This window comes from Gymnoscopelus braueri, assembly GCF_963280865.1.
Source record: "Gymnoscopelus braueri genome assembly, chromosome: 15".
Taxonomy (NCBI): Eukaryota; Metazoa; Chordata; class Actinopteri; order Myctophiformes; family Myctophidae; genus Gymnoscopelus; species Gymnoscopelus braueri.
Window position 1 is genome coordinate 40523130 of NC_137620.1, and position 15000 is coordinate 40538129.

Here is a 15000-nt window from a genome sequence, read left to right on the forward strand (position 1 = left end):
CAGCAAGCAACCAAGTGTAAAATCAGCCATTACGACGCCATCAAGGCACCGCCATAATACATTTTAGTCGACTAAATCAACTGTAGATTTAGTCGACTATACTCTTATGATATTTAGTCGACTAAAACTAGACTAAAACTAAAACATTTCAGATGACTAAAATATGAGAAAACTAAATGGAATTTTATTCAAAAGACTTTCAATATCAACACTGGTGCGTGCGCAACTGTGCGTGGAAGTGTGTGAAAGTGTGAAACCGAAGGGGAGTGTGTGTGCACGTGTGCGTGCATGTCATACATCATTTCTTCCCCCCCCCCCCAGGATGACATCCTGACAGCATCACCCCCGACGACCATGTCACCATTACCATCATTACCACCCGGCCGCCATCCTATAGTTACCATAGCTACCGCATCCTAACATTCTAAAACCATTAATAAAGATAACATCTCCTTTGTCTTCCGGGGGGAGCAGACGGACACTCTCTCCCCGGATCAAATAGCTCCCTGATTCATGCTCTGCTGAAGCAGCCATGTCCTCGCCAACTATGACAGGATAAAAAATACTTGCGCAAAACGTAGAATAACCTAGTCTAATCTGCATTAGAAGCAGCCTATAGTAATAAGTACTCATTAACCACTTAAGCCCTATATATACTTAGTCGTGCAACGAATAGCGAAAATAGATGATCTACCTACAGTAGTAGATCTGTTATTTTATGCTATTTTTCGAAATACTAGAAAATGTAGATTTTTGTATTCATTTTTTTTTTATTTAGACAAGCTTTTGCCCAAGCAGCTTTCTGCTCATCATTCCTTGGCTGCAGCAGCGTAATATTCAACGTTGATTAATGGTTTCCATTAATGTGCTTATGGACTATAGCTTTTACAGCCGAATAATCTGTAATATTCGACAGCTTGATTGATTATTGACGCCTCTTATTCCTTTTTTTTCTCCCCCCCAAATGATCGCTACCGCAGCAGCAGCTCTACTGTGCTTCTTCACGTCTCAGAGGGGACGGTCAGATAACAGGGAGATTGACACCAATTATTTATTTTATATTTTCGACAAAATTCACCTAAAATGGAATGGGTGCCTCCTCTCTGAGAATGAAGGACACATAACAACCTATACGTCAGCACAGCACCTTCCCACTCATCTCCAGTGTGAATGTGTGCTCTCATGACCGTAATGCTCCACTTTGCTCTTTTCGTCGCTGTCGGGTGGAAACCTTGTACTCTATCATCCAAAAACGTGTTACTTTTGATCTCACTTTGATTGAAATGGGGTCAAAAAGAGGAACCCTGTGTTCCTATGGATGTAGTTATTGTTTCGTCATAAGCTCGTGTTAATACCTTTTCATTGGCAGTGGTGTACTGTAAAGTAATTAAGTACATGTGTACTCAAGTACTGTACTTAAGTACGATTTTGAAGGTACTTTTACTTTACTGGAGTATTTCCAATTCTCTGTACTTTTATTTCTACTCCACTACATCTCAGCGGCAAATATTGTACTTTTACTCCACTAGAATTATTTGAAAGCTTTAGTTACTAGTTACTTTGTAGATTTTGATTTATTATTACAAAACATACATTAACCACTTCAGCCCTATATACAGTATATTTCGGCCATTTGAAAACAGCAGATTTACAAGCTCAGAATGCATCGTTATGCGACGCATTGTGAGCTTGTAGATCTGCTATTTTCAAAAGATTTTTTGACATTTTATACATTTGAAAACTTGTGAAATTTGAGTACTTTTTCCACCACTGCTTTTGACAATGTTGCACAATAAAGTAGGGCGTTCATTTACGAAAAAAAACCCATAAAAAGTTGAAACATGGAGATACAAGGTTTCTGCCCCACAGCAACGTCCTTAATATGAGGGTTATTCTCATTCACAAGACACTGAGAGAGAGCGAGGTGAGATGAGGCAGCAGAGAGAGAGAGAGAGAGAGAGAGAGAGGCTAATTTGACGTAGCCGATAGCGTGCGTCTCTCTCTCTCCATTTCGTAATTCACAGATGTGTTTTTTGTCAATTTGATTGCATCTCTCTCTCTCACTCTCTCGCTCTTTCTCTACTCTTGTTGAACGGAATAACCTGGTTTTAAGATGAAGCAAAACTTTGCTTTTGCATTTTAACTGAATGAGCCTCGATAATTAAGTGGACTGATTCGCTGATTGACTGTTATAATGAAATGATTCTTTTCATTCAAGTGCTTGATTGGCGTATGCAAATGACCCCCGAATGGCTTTGTGTGCTGCCAAACTCTCTCTCTCTCCCCCCCTCTCTCTCTCTCTCTCTCTCTCTCTGTCTCTCTGTCTCTCTCTCTCTGCCTCTCTATCTCTCTGTCTCTCTGTCTCTCTGTCTCTCTCTCTCTCTCTCTCTCTCTCTCTCTCTCTCTCTCTCTCTCTCTCTCTCTGTCTCTCTCTCTTCTCTCTCTCTCTCTTCTCTCTCTCTCTCTCTCTGTATCTCTCTCTCTGCCTCTCTATCTCTCTGTCTCTCTGTCTCTCTCTCTCTGCCTCTCTGTCTCTCTGTACCTTCCTCTACATTTCTCTTCCTTTCTCTATCACTCTACCTGTTGGCTCTCTCTCTCTCTGTCACTGTCACTCTCTCTCTGCCTCTCTATCTCTCTGTGTGTCTCTCTCTCTCTCTCTCTCTCTCTCTCTCTCTCTCTTCTCTCTCTCTCACTCTCTCTCTCTCTCTCTCTCTCTCTCTCTCTCTCTCTGTCCAATCTCTCTGTCTCTCCCTCCCCCCCTCTCTCTGTCTGACATCTCTCTGACCGTCCCTGTGCATGTGTATCTGTCCCAGGTCAGACCGGCTGTGATGGGCTTACAGACGGCTCTGAGGATGGGGGGACAGGTGCGTAAATAACCTTTATGCCCACCAGGCAGACGTTCAGGGTTCAAACACAGTTACTGGTGGAACCCAGATATATGATCACAGAGGTTGGGCTGTAGAGTCTAGTTGTCAGTCAGCCATTCGTTGACCCACAGGGTTTGCGACCAACCTTTATAGAGAATTTCCATGGATGCATAGTGTTGGCTCATAAAAGTCCTGAAACAATTAGGATTTCCCAAACACTGGCTCGGGACCCATTTGTGGGCCGCGGTCACGAGTAAATATCCCTTTATTTTTAGTTTCCAAACATTTTGTTTTTGATTATTATTATTTCAAAGCATTTTCCCCCCAAAAATCAAAAAGCTATATTTTTTATGAATTAGGAACAAATTCAATGATTTTTCTAAAGAATTTCATGAAAAAATGTAAATCAAAGAAATTCCATGAATTAGAAAACAAATGTTTAAGAAGTAGTGAAAATCTACAAGCCTTGTAGATTGGCTATTTTTTCATATTTTCACCAGCGTGGGTCCCGGGGAGACAACACATTTCTCTTTTGGGTCTCGAGCTAAAAACGTTTGGGAACCATTGCTCTAGAAGAGAGTGTCCATGTTCTCAGAGGGTCAGAGACAAATGCTTTCCCGATTGAACCCGAGGATATGTAAAGAACGAAAGGAAAGATACGTCACTGGGACGCTATGGTGTAGATTAGAAGGTCTGTCCTCTCCTTCTTTACATATCCTTGGTTGGACCCACAAGTCTGTCATACCTTGTATGTATTGTAGTGCCTTAGAAGAGTACCAGCACCTTGTGTTGGATGTGATCTCTCAAAGCCAAAGGAATGCTGGAAATGCAGTCTTTTGGAGTTCCCAGCTGAGTGGAATCATCATAGGTTTGCTGTCAATCATTTGTTCATGATGGAACCCAATGGATGTCTCCTGTTCCCTGCTTCCCTGGGATTCCATTTGGGGCGGAGTCAGTTGATGATTGACAGCCGACGGTTTTCGGCAATACATTCCCTGCCCACTGTGACACGTTCTAGGCATTCCATCCAATCATTGGACAGATATAGTCTCCTTTTCCTCCAATCAAAGCTGCTGAAACCCTGCCGCATGTTTTTATTTCTTTATAAGCCGCGCCTCTGCTAAGAGCTTTAACCAATGAGGGTTTGAATGGGCAGAGAGGGCGGGGTTAACTGAAACAACAATAACAATCCGCAGACACAAAACGATGACTATAACCATTCCGAATTTTTCTAATTCTGCTGTTTGAAGTCTGGCTAACCGACGGTAAACGTGATGATTTTTTCTTTTTTACTAACTTCCATTCAACCGACAACACTCAAATAACATTCTCATAATCAAACATAAATTAATCTAATGAATGCAAATAATCAATAATCAGACGCCAAACTGTAACAGCATGAAAGGAAGCGATGGACAATCACATTGTGGAACACGTTCACAATATTTTGTATTTCAAATGTTTTAACTTGATGGAGTATTGCCAATTTTGTATACAGATAACGTTATGTCCAGCACTGATGACAAAAACAGAGATTTAAGACTACGAGACCCAGTATCATGTAGAAATGTTAGCTATTTCAACCAGATTGTGCCACACATCTAGCGTTGTACAGTATGTGTACTGTATGTGTCTTCCAAAATAGCTGTCTGGTACATACAACACTGTAGGTACCGTATACTGGTTCTCAACTGGTTTAGCATGGGACTCAATTTTACCTGGTGAAGAAAAAAAGGAAAAATCCACAAACTGTTTTGAATGCCCCCAGAAACGGTGATTTATTAATAGTCCAACCTTTCAACCAGAGGTCTTCGTGAAGGGACAGGTACTGTATTTGCAGGGCCCAGGAATCATCATCCAAGATGAATAGAAAGCACCTGAAACAACCAATTAGGCGCTAAAGCATCCAGTGTCCGTAATATGGTAATAGGGTCACCGTCAATAGCCTCAACCAATAAGCATACGAATTTTTCCTTTTTTTCTTCACAAGTTGTTTTGAATCTTGCACCTGTTGTAATTATGTGTGGATGTGCGTGTCTATGCACCAGTTGAGAAACGCTGGTACAGATGACTATACGTATTTATATAGTACATTGTGCAGTATTGTATAGTTATATAGAATAGATATCTGTCCTGCTGTATATGTATATTTAACCACTTGAACCCTAGCATCTCTATTCTGGGCATTTCGTAATGGGCGAACGTTCATCGAAAAATAGGTGACGATTCGCCAAAAATAGCAGATCTACAACCTCACAGCCTCACTACGAATCTCTTCGGCGAAGGGATTTGGTGTCGAGGGGAAAAAGGAGGGGACCAACTTAAGCATAGACCACTGGGGGACCCCCCCCCCCCCCCCCAGTCACCAAAGTGTTTAGGGTTTAAGTGGTTACGATACAAATACATACAAAGTGTAATGATATAAGTTATAGCTTGACGGCCTAGACAGCTGCATCGTAGCTTAAAGGTCCTCATATTGCTGTTGTGCGTGCCGTGTACCTGTGTCTGTGTGCTAATGTGTGTGTGTGACCGCTACCAGGCCAAGTGTTACCGTGCCGCGTACCTGGCGAAGAGGGAGACCCCGGGTTTCCCGGTCTACCTGGACGACCAGGTAAAGCTCAGCATGCACCTGATTGGTTACTTGAGATTTAATTGGCTTTTTATTTGTATGTAATACTGTGATCTGAATAGTGTTTTGTCCTAGCCTCCAGTGTACAGATAAATGAAGAGAAGACTTCACACTCCTGAGCATTGTTCATTTATTATTGTGATGCTTTGAGTTGATTCAAATTCTTAAAGAGTATACTGTGAATCATGATATTAAAGGTGCTATATCGCTTACTGCACAAAAGAGGAATGGTGTTGAAAAAGGTTACTTTGAACATCCATTCGTAAGCCTCAATGCCAACTCCACCTGCTAAGAACAAAATCTACAGTAATATACAGTATATCCCATTGTCAAATGAATTTGTTCTAATACTTTTACAATTGCAAAGACTCTTCTGTCATCGTGTCCTTGTGCAAGTTAAACCTTTCTGTCCTTGTTCAAAGGTCCCAAGGGTACGGATGGATTGCCAGGAAACTCTGGCCGGCCAGGCTTCAACGGTGCCAAGGGAGAAAGAGGAGACGGTGGGTTTGGAGGACAGCCGGGACCATCAGGTAAACACATGGCTCACCAGGTAGAGCAGGAACGGTCCATTATTTTCTTAGCTATTAATTTATCGATAGCTTTTTCAATCATAATCGAATTATCAAGTTTTTTTTTTTCTTTTCCTAAAATTGTTTACACATCAAATGGTAAATGTATGTTTATATAGCGCATTGGATAGCGCTTTTATCCAATGCGCTTCACATAGATTGTTCATTACATTCACCCATTCACACACATTCACACACCGATGGCAGAGGAAACCATGCAAGGCACCAACCTGCTCATCGGGAGCAATTAGGGGTTCAGCGTCTTGCTCAAGGACACTTCGACACTAACTCTGGGGGAGCCCGGGATCGAACTGGGAACCTCACGGTTCCCATCCGGCCGCTCGACCCCTGAGCCACTGCCGCCCCATGAACATAAACATCAACAAATCGATGTGAAAACAATTCTAATAGTTTTTTTTATAATCAACTAAATCAATTAATCTGATTAACCACTTAAGCCCTATTTTTTTTAGCGATGCCAACAATAGCAAAAATAGCAAAAAAGATGAACGAAGATTAAATTGTAATGTTTGTTTTTATAATATATTAATTCGATTAGTTTGATTAACTGTTGCACCTCTATCACCAATGTATTCTTTTTTTTTAATCGCCCCAAAATGTCCCTAATTTCAAATGGAAGTTGCACAGGAAGGCCACTAATCCATATCCATCTTCTCTCCTCTGAAGGATTCCCTGGACCCAGAGGAGATGCTGGCGGTCCAGGCCTTCCAGGAACAGGCTACGACGGAGCCAGGGGAAAGGATGGTCTTCCTGGACTACCGGGAGGCAAGGGCCAGCCCGGAGACGTGTTCGGCTCCGCAGAGGGGAGACCGGGACAGAACGGACTGCCAGGGCTCCCCGGAGACAAGGGACAACCCGGGACCCCAGGAGGTCCTGGAGGGCCTGGTGAGTGAAAAGATATAAGAGAGTAATTATGTAGAAAGGCAGTGGTGGAAAGTAACTAAGTACATGTACTCAAGTACTGTACTTAAGTACGATTTTGAGGTTTTTGTACTTTACGTGAGTGTTTCCAATTTCCAGTAGTTTTACTTCTACTCCACTACATCTCAGAGGCAAATATTGTACTTTTACTCTACAATTATTTGAAAACTTTAGTTACTAGTTACTTTGTAGATTTAGATTATTATTACAAAACATACATTAACCACTTCAGCCCTATTTACATATCGGCCATTTGAAAATAGCCGATGTACAAGCTCACAATGAGTCGCGTTGCGACGCATTGTGAGCTTGTAGATCGGCTATTTTCAAAAGATTTTTATACATTAAAAACTTTAAAAATATATATATTTAAAGATTTACACACATTTTCACTATTTTTCAAAAATAGTAGATCTACAAGCTTATGAGCTTAACACATTGGGTGCCAGAGGTTTATAAAAATATTATACGTTCAGTGCCTGCTATTCTTCCATCCACTTACGTTGATACGTTTCGTGCTGTAGAAGCCCCGACGCGGAAGTGCATGTAAACAAGCGAGACGGCGGAGGGTCCCGACTAACGCCTGGAACAATAATATTTCTAACGCGATCCTCCATTGCAGAGTGATCGCCGATCGAAAACGGCTCGCTTCCACCACGTTAAAAAGAAATGGAGATATTAAGCTTTTAGTCAAGGAGTTAACATTGGAAAGGCCGACCGGAAGGATTTTTGACATGGATCCACATCCGGCCTCTCCTTCTCAGAGACTCCTTGGATGATCCCAAAGTTTCGTTAGAGCGCCCCACGTGGGCCCCATGTATAAAAATAAAATTGGGTCAAAAACGGTCCGGACCGTTTTCGGCACTTCTCGTTTGGATTCTCAAAAACGGTCCGGACCGTTTTTGGCACACAATGTGTTAAGTTGTAAATCTGCTATTTTTGAATAGCCCAAAGAAATCTAAAAATGACACACAGATGCGTTCCCTGTCTTAATGGGATAAATGGTCTCGTCTATTCCCGTTCAGAATTTCCCCATCAAAGATCATTTCTGATCAAACATATATTTCTCTTCTCCCGTCTTGCCAGGTGGGGATGGGCGTTCTGGTTTCAATGGACTGAAGGGAGAGCGTGGTCTGGACGGCGTGCCCGGTATCCCCGGTGGGCCCGGTAGTTCCGCTCCAAACGGACCTGGATCCACCGGACCTCGCGGTCTTCCTGGTAACAGGGGTCTGAACGGATCACCAGGTGAGCAAAACAAGTCCACGATCATGGAAAAATAACCGCTAGTCTAGGATTGTGGTATTGAACTACTATGGGTTATGGTAGAATTATGGTGGCGTATAATGACTATAGAACGTTCAGTATGGTATATTGAACATGGTATAATTATGGTACATAACCACTATGGGACATGGTATAAATATTGTATATAATCACTGATGGATTGTGGTAGAATCATTGTGTAAAAGGACTATAGTATGTGAACTCTATGGGAAAGGTATACTTCTAATATATAAACAATACTATAACCACTGTAGAACATGATGGAATTATGTTACATAACCACTATGGAACATGATTGAATTATGGTATACTGTATAACTAGCCTGGAATCCAGACTGGTTCGCTACGTTCGTCTCTCACTTCGCTACATGTACACTCAGTCTGGCCAGGGTCCTATTTGACTCGTATTTCAACTACGTAGGCAAGTCAGGAAGTGACTCGAGTTTTACATTGGACAACACTGGCCCCCCGCCCCCGGTCCCACCCCCCCACAGACCAATCAGAAGCCGCAGGTCGTTTTCTCCCGTTTGTGCACGGAGATAGGCGGCAAAAAAAAGAAAAAGAAACGGCGAACGTAGCAATCAGTCTAGATCCCAGGCTAGTATATAACCACTTTAGATCATTTTGTAATTATGGTCTATAACAACTATGCGACATGGTATAATTATTGTATATATAACAACTATTTATGTATGTAACCACTATGGAACGACTATGGAATATTGTAGAATTATGGTATATATCACTGTTGAACGATGGTACAGTCTCAGTTCAGTTTATTTTCAGAAAAGACATATATGTAATTATGTGCAATTTATGAACAATGAACACTGCAATTAGGCGCCACGGTGTCACAATCTCAAACAAGCCTATGGTACCAGGTGGTCAGGTCCATTTAGAGATTCCAAGATGCCGAAAAAGGGGAACAGGGAGAAGCATAACGCTTATCAAGCCCTACCCCTGACTCCGATTGCATAGCTAGATTCAATCATAACATTGTTTTCAGCACTCTCCATGGTATATACATTATAAGGACTATGTAGCATTGTAGAATTATGATATACCATAATTCTACAGGTGTTATATTGATACAACTGTGGAACATTGATGGTATATATATATATATATAACGACTGTGGAGCATCCTGGGATTCTAGAGTTCTGTTTTTTTTATATCACATTATTTGAATCTGTGCTCTAGAGTTGAGAATATTCATGCTCGCCTGAATAGAGAGACATCTTGATGTTTTTTGTTTAAGATATATTGAAACTTTAATTGTTCAATTTCCAAGATATGTAGGCATCCATCCACCAAGACCTAGAGCCCACCCCCGACCCCTCCCCCACCCCCCCACCCACCCACCACCCCTTTCATTCATCTCGTTTGTTGGTACATTTCTCACTTGATTCTCTCTTTCCACATCCTCCATTTTCCCCCCTATTTGAAACACAATGGTTACATATTCCATAGTTTATTTTTGTGTAAACCTCGGCGCCACCAAAAAGTTCATCACGTCTCCCTCCCTGTTCCATCTCTCCTCCTCCTCCTCATCTCCTCTCCTTGTCCTCTCATCTCCTTTCCTATACACTCACCACTATCCTCACCTGTACCATCTCATCCCTCCATCATTCTTCTCTTGTTGGTGTTCGGTCACTCGGTAGGCTGCCAAGGTGAGGTATTCTTTCTCTCCCCCCCCCCCCTGCTCCATACCTTCGCTTCCCCTCTCTCCATCCTCTCCAAGCAATATATACCAAACCGCCCTAACTGTCATCCCCAACCCTTCAGCCCCCAAAGCAACCTGACTGCTGCTCTCACCTTGTAGTGTATGATGTAATACACTGCAAAAACAAAACTCATGTCCATCTTAACAAGTCAGTTAATCTTTGTGTTTGATTTTGAAGGTTTGTCCCGCTCCAACTTAGTTGAGTTCATTTGGCTTGTTGCTTCAGGAGTTGGCTTTGTGTTTGAATCGAGTGACAATGAAACAAGCGGGCTGACTTGCCTTCATTTTCTCACTATGTTTATTTTCATGGGCTTCACTTACAGCACTTAAATTCAAGTGACTCTTGATTAAAGTCGCTTGAATTAAAAATCAAGTGAAGTTCATTGCTTTTGAGGTCGCATTGGCAGATTTTCAGCTTGTTCTGTGGCAAGATTTTCAGACCTAAAGCACAATTGAGAGACTTGTTAGGATGAACATTTTGCCCTGTATTTCAGCACCTCTCAATCCAACTTGAGAGAGTCAGAACTGAAGCAGAGAACATACTCCCCAAATATGTGTGACGTCTTTGTCACTATTTGGTTTGATATTGCAGCCGGCACTAACCTGTAGCTGTTTGTGTGTTGGAGCCTGAAACATGACGTTAACCAGTGGTGGAATTTAACTAAGTACATATATACTCAAGTACTGTACTTAAGTATAATTGAGAGGTTCTTTTACTTTACTTGAGTATTTTTAATTTTTCAATACTTTATACTCAACTACATCTCAGAGGCTTTGGTTCTGTAAGTATACACTGATGCCAATACTTTTGAACTTCTACTCAAGTAATATACAGGACTTTTACTTGTAACAGAGTATTTCTACATTGTGGTATTGCTACTTTTACTGAGGCGAAAAATCTGAGTACTTCTTCCACCACTGAAGCTAACATATGCTAGGTGTGTGTGTAACGCAGTAACTCCAATAAGCTTGTGTGAACTCCAACGCTCCTGAACTCAACTTAACAATGTAACTGGCAAATTCTGTACTCTTAAAGAGGTGCCATGGCTAGTTTGGTTCAATGCAAATTTGAATTGTTATTTTCCAATGAAGCATTTTTTATCCCTAACATGTGTTGTTCCAAACTAGACAGATACATGTTATCCTTTTAAGAGTAAAAAAGCCTATATATTCTTGCAGGAAACCAGTGACTTTAGGCTTTGTAGCTATGTGTGCAATTAAACCAAGCTAATTCATTCTGGAATTGACCTTGATTTTTCTAGTTATGGTTATGTTGTAAGTTGTATGTTATGAATCAGGCACTATACGTACATTTTTATTTTGACCATCTTAGGCAATTCAAATGTATTAATATTTCATTAATATTTTTTCTTGATCTTGAATTGCCCTTTAATTGACTTCCATTTTCTTTTGGATATTATAGCATTGTCAGACATGTCAGTCATGATGAATGAATTAATCTTCTTCCTAATCTAAGCGCAATTGCAGCCTAACTCGCAAACAATGTAATCATCCCAGAGCATTTACATTGTTGTACTCTCAATTGCCATAAACTGTGTTCGTGTGCGAAGACAAAATGAATTTCTTTATACAGTTTTGCTGCATTTTGCCAATTGTCTGTAAACACTTGATATGCTGTATGTATAATATTTGTGTGAAAGGTAAGTTGTAATAACAATAACAAGAAGATATGTTTGTGTTATATGAATAGATTTATTTACAATTTCTTGACTGTACTTTTTAAAGTTCTTCAATATCCATTTCTCTTTGAATATTCAGTTGTTATTCAATATTCCATTTAGAGTTCTTGTGAATTGTATTTATTTCTGTAATTAGTATTACTCCTCGTTGTTATGTTATCCAAACGATTTGGATTTACATGGAAAATCACACCCCAAAAGATTATTTTTTCTATTATTATCAATGCCTACAGTAGGTGAAACTCAGCCATTGATAAATATTGATCTCTAATTGGAAGTCGTTTACCTGATAGAGGTTCTAACTGCATGTATGTGTCTCTCCATCCATCCATCCATCCATCCATCCATCCATCCATCCAGGTTTTCCTGGTAGGAAGGGAGAGAGAGGTGACCCCGGTTACACCGGGCCCGCCGGTATGAAGGGCACCCCGGGATACGCTGGGACCCCTGGCGGACCAGGACCCCAAGGGCCACAGGGTCCCCCAGGACGCGCCACCAGAGACGGCATCCCGGGAGCACCGGGACTTAAAGGTGAGGTTTGGAACCAACTGTGTCTGTGTTCTGGTGTTGGTATTTATACCACCAGGAGCACTGGGACAAAACTGTGTGTTTTTTTTTGGTGCATTAAAGGGATAGTTCACCCCAAAAAATACTTCATGGATATTGTTTTGTTTTTGTCGCATTCCTAAGCCAATAATTTGATGACCAGCGGGACCCCGGTGGGCAGCGGTTCCGGTAGGAGACACAAAGGAGACTCTTTGGTGTCTCCTACCGGAACCGCTGCCGGTCATCAATTTATTGGCAGGAATGAGACAAAAACAAAAAATTATCCATGAATTCAAGTCTCCATGGGGTGACTAATCGATAGAGAAAAAAAGTCATTTTGGGGGTGAACTATCCCTTTAACCTGAGGCCGTTTCTACAAATACCTTCTAAATCAGTAGTTCTCACACTTTAAATATTTTTCAAAAAATGTTTAAAAAATAGCAGATGTACAAGCGCTACATCAGCTATTTTTCAATAGCCAATCTAGATAAAAATCTAAAATGACACAGATGCTCTCCCGGTTTTAATGGGTTAATATGCATCTTATTAGTGTTATAATTATTCCTATTGTTGTATAATAGATACTTGTATTAATCTAAATTCCCACCCATTCAGGAGAGAGAGGTTTCCCAGGCGTGGTTGGATTCCCCGGGCTGCCCGGTCAGCCCGGCAGCCCCGGTCGTTCCGGTGGGAAGGGTCTCGCCGGAGGGTCTTCATTCGACGGAGAGCCCGGAGGTCCTGGATATCCCGGAGCTAAAGGTTTGGAAGAAAAAAAGTGTTTTTGGGTGGAAAATGTGGAAAAGTAATGGACTTTCACGAGGAGTTTGTGTGATTAGATGCTGATGATATGATGAAGGAGTTTGTGTGATTTGATGCTGATGATATGATGAAGGGTTTTGCTAATCCTTTCTCTTGTGAAGTGTTGACTTCAGCCTCTTCGGTACATGGTAGATCAGTCTGTGGAGAAAGCATTCCCCAGGAACAAATACTTCCAGTCGTATACTGCAACTCCCAAATGCTGGCAATCAGCAAACAAGGGCCATTACAACACTTTTTGTAATGTGTTTTTACTCAATATACTTAACGATTTATCGTAAATCGATCAAGATCGATTCAAACTGGTGACAGTTGAAATCGATTTAATAAGAAAAAAATAGCTATGCAATAAGCAAAGGGCACGTAAAGAAAAGAGATGAAAATACAGGATCTTTGTAAGAGAATTGATAAAGAAAATCTAATTTATTGAAAAGAGGATAAGAGAAAACACAGTATTGTAAAAAAAAAAAAGAGAAGAAAATACTGGATTTGTGTAAGAGAAATGGTATGGAAATGGTAACAAAAAAGGTGTTTCAGTAATTTTTCTGGAAAATAATTTTGTGTTTAAAAAATTGTGGGAAAAACATATCGTGAACCTAGTATGGTGATTCGAATCGTATCGTGAGTTGAGTGAATCGTTACATGCCTACTCAATACTGTTCATAGTTTGTGTGTGTTTTTATTCACATACCGTACCTGTCCACTTGTCCTCCAGGTGATAGAGGTTATCCAGGTCTCCCAGGCCTGCCCTCTATCCCCCCCTACGCCTACGCGGAGAAGGGAGACCCCGGCTACCCTGGAGGTAACGGACTGCCCGGCTTCCCTGGACCAAGAGGTGAGCTAAAACTATAGATCTACACTTCTGCTTAGTGAGCCGCACTGGAACTATAAATAAGTTCATCAAATATATTTACATAAGCAGAGTGCAGAGAAGAAGGTTCAAGGTTCAAGGTTCAATGGCGGGTATGGATTACTTGAAATAAAAACCTATGCTGCTTTGTGCTCGTCGTTTCGCAGGTGACAAAGGATTCCCAGGTTCTCCCGGTCGTCAGGGTCTGCCTGGACTTCCTGGTTTTGGTGAGCAGAGTAAAGGACAGCCTGGACAGCCCGGCTTCCCAGGGACACCCGGTAGTCCAGGTTACCCAGGACCTAAAGGAGAGGCCGGCATCATGGGTTTCCCTGGTCTGTCTGGACCTGCGGTAAGAAAACACACGCACACACACGCACGCACGCACGCACACACACACACACACACACACACACACACACACACACACACACACACACACACACACACAAGAATGTACATTGGTAGACATCAGTCGTGGAAAAAGTACTCAAATGTTTTACTTAAGTAAAAGTATCAATTCTGCAATGTAGAAGTACCCTGTTACAAGTAAAAGTCCGGAATTCAAAATTTGCTTGAGTAAAAGTACAAAAGTATTATTGGTATCAAAATGTACTTAAAGTACCAAAAGTAAAAGTACTAAAATGTTTGAAAATAGAATTTTCAAAGTATAAAATAGGGCTAAATTGGTTAATGAATGTTTTATCATTTAATAATTTATATCTAAAAAGAAGTAACTAAAGTTTTCAAATAATTGTAGTGGAGTAAAAGTATAATATTTGTCTCTGAGATGTAGTGGAGTAGAAGTAAAAGTATAGACAATTGGAAAGTAAAAGTACCTCAAAATTAGACGTAAGTACAGTACTTTAGTAAATGTGCTTAGTTACTTTCCACCACTGGTAGACATGCGCTCACAAACACACGCAAACACATGGGTAAACATGTACTCTGGAAGACACACACACATTGTATACACAGTACACACACTGAACAAGTTTAATGTCTGAATGCTTTTCTGTAGGGTGATGACGGAGGACCTGGTTTCTCTGGCAGCCCTGGAACAAATGGTGTGCCTG

At 41.1% G+C, this 15000-nt stretch overlaps 1 protein-coding gene across 1 annotated transcript in view; it reads left to right on the forward strand.

Annotated features, from left to right (window-relative positions):
- The window catches only part of col4a6 (collagen, type IV, alpha 6), a 180508-nt gene that overhangs the window by 149852 nt on the left and 15656 nt on the right, over positions 1-15000 (forward strand). The window contains exons 24-33 of the mRNA XM_080450966.1: positions 2814-2864; positions 5407-5478; positions 5919-6026; positions 6753-6971; positions 8094-8252; positions 12076-12246; positions 12877-13020; positions 13793-13912; positions 14095-14276; positions 14946-15000. The exon at positions 14946-15000 is cut by the window's right edge and continues 9 nt beyond it. Of these exons, the coding sequence (XP_080307092.1) occupies positions 2814-2864; positions 5407-5478; positions 5919-6026; positions 6753-6971; positions 8094-8252; positions 12076-12246; positions 12877-13020; positions 13793-13912; positions 14095-14276; positions 14946-15000 (1281 nt within the window). The remainder of the gene's footprint in view (positions 1-2813; positions 2865-5406; positions 5479-5918; positions 6027-6752; positions 6972-8093; positions 8253-12075; positions 12247-12876; positions 13021-13792; positions 13913-14094; positions 14277-14945) is intronic.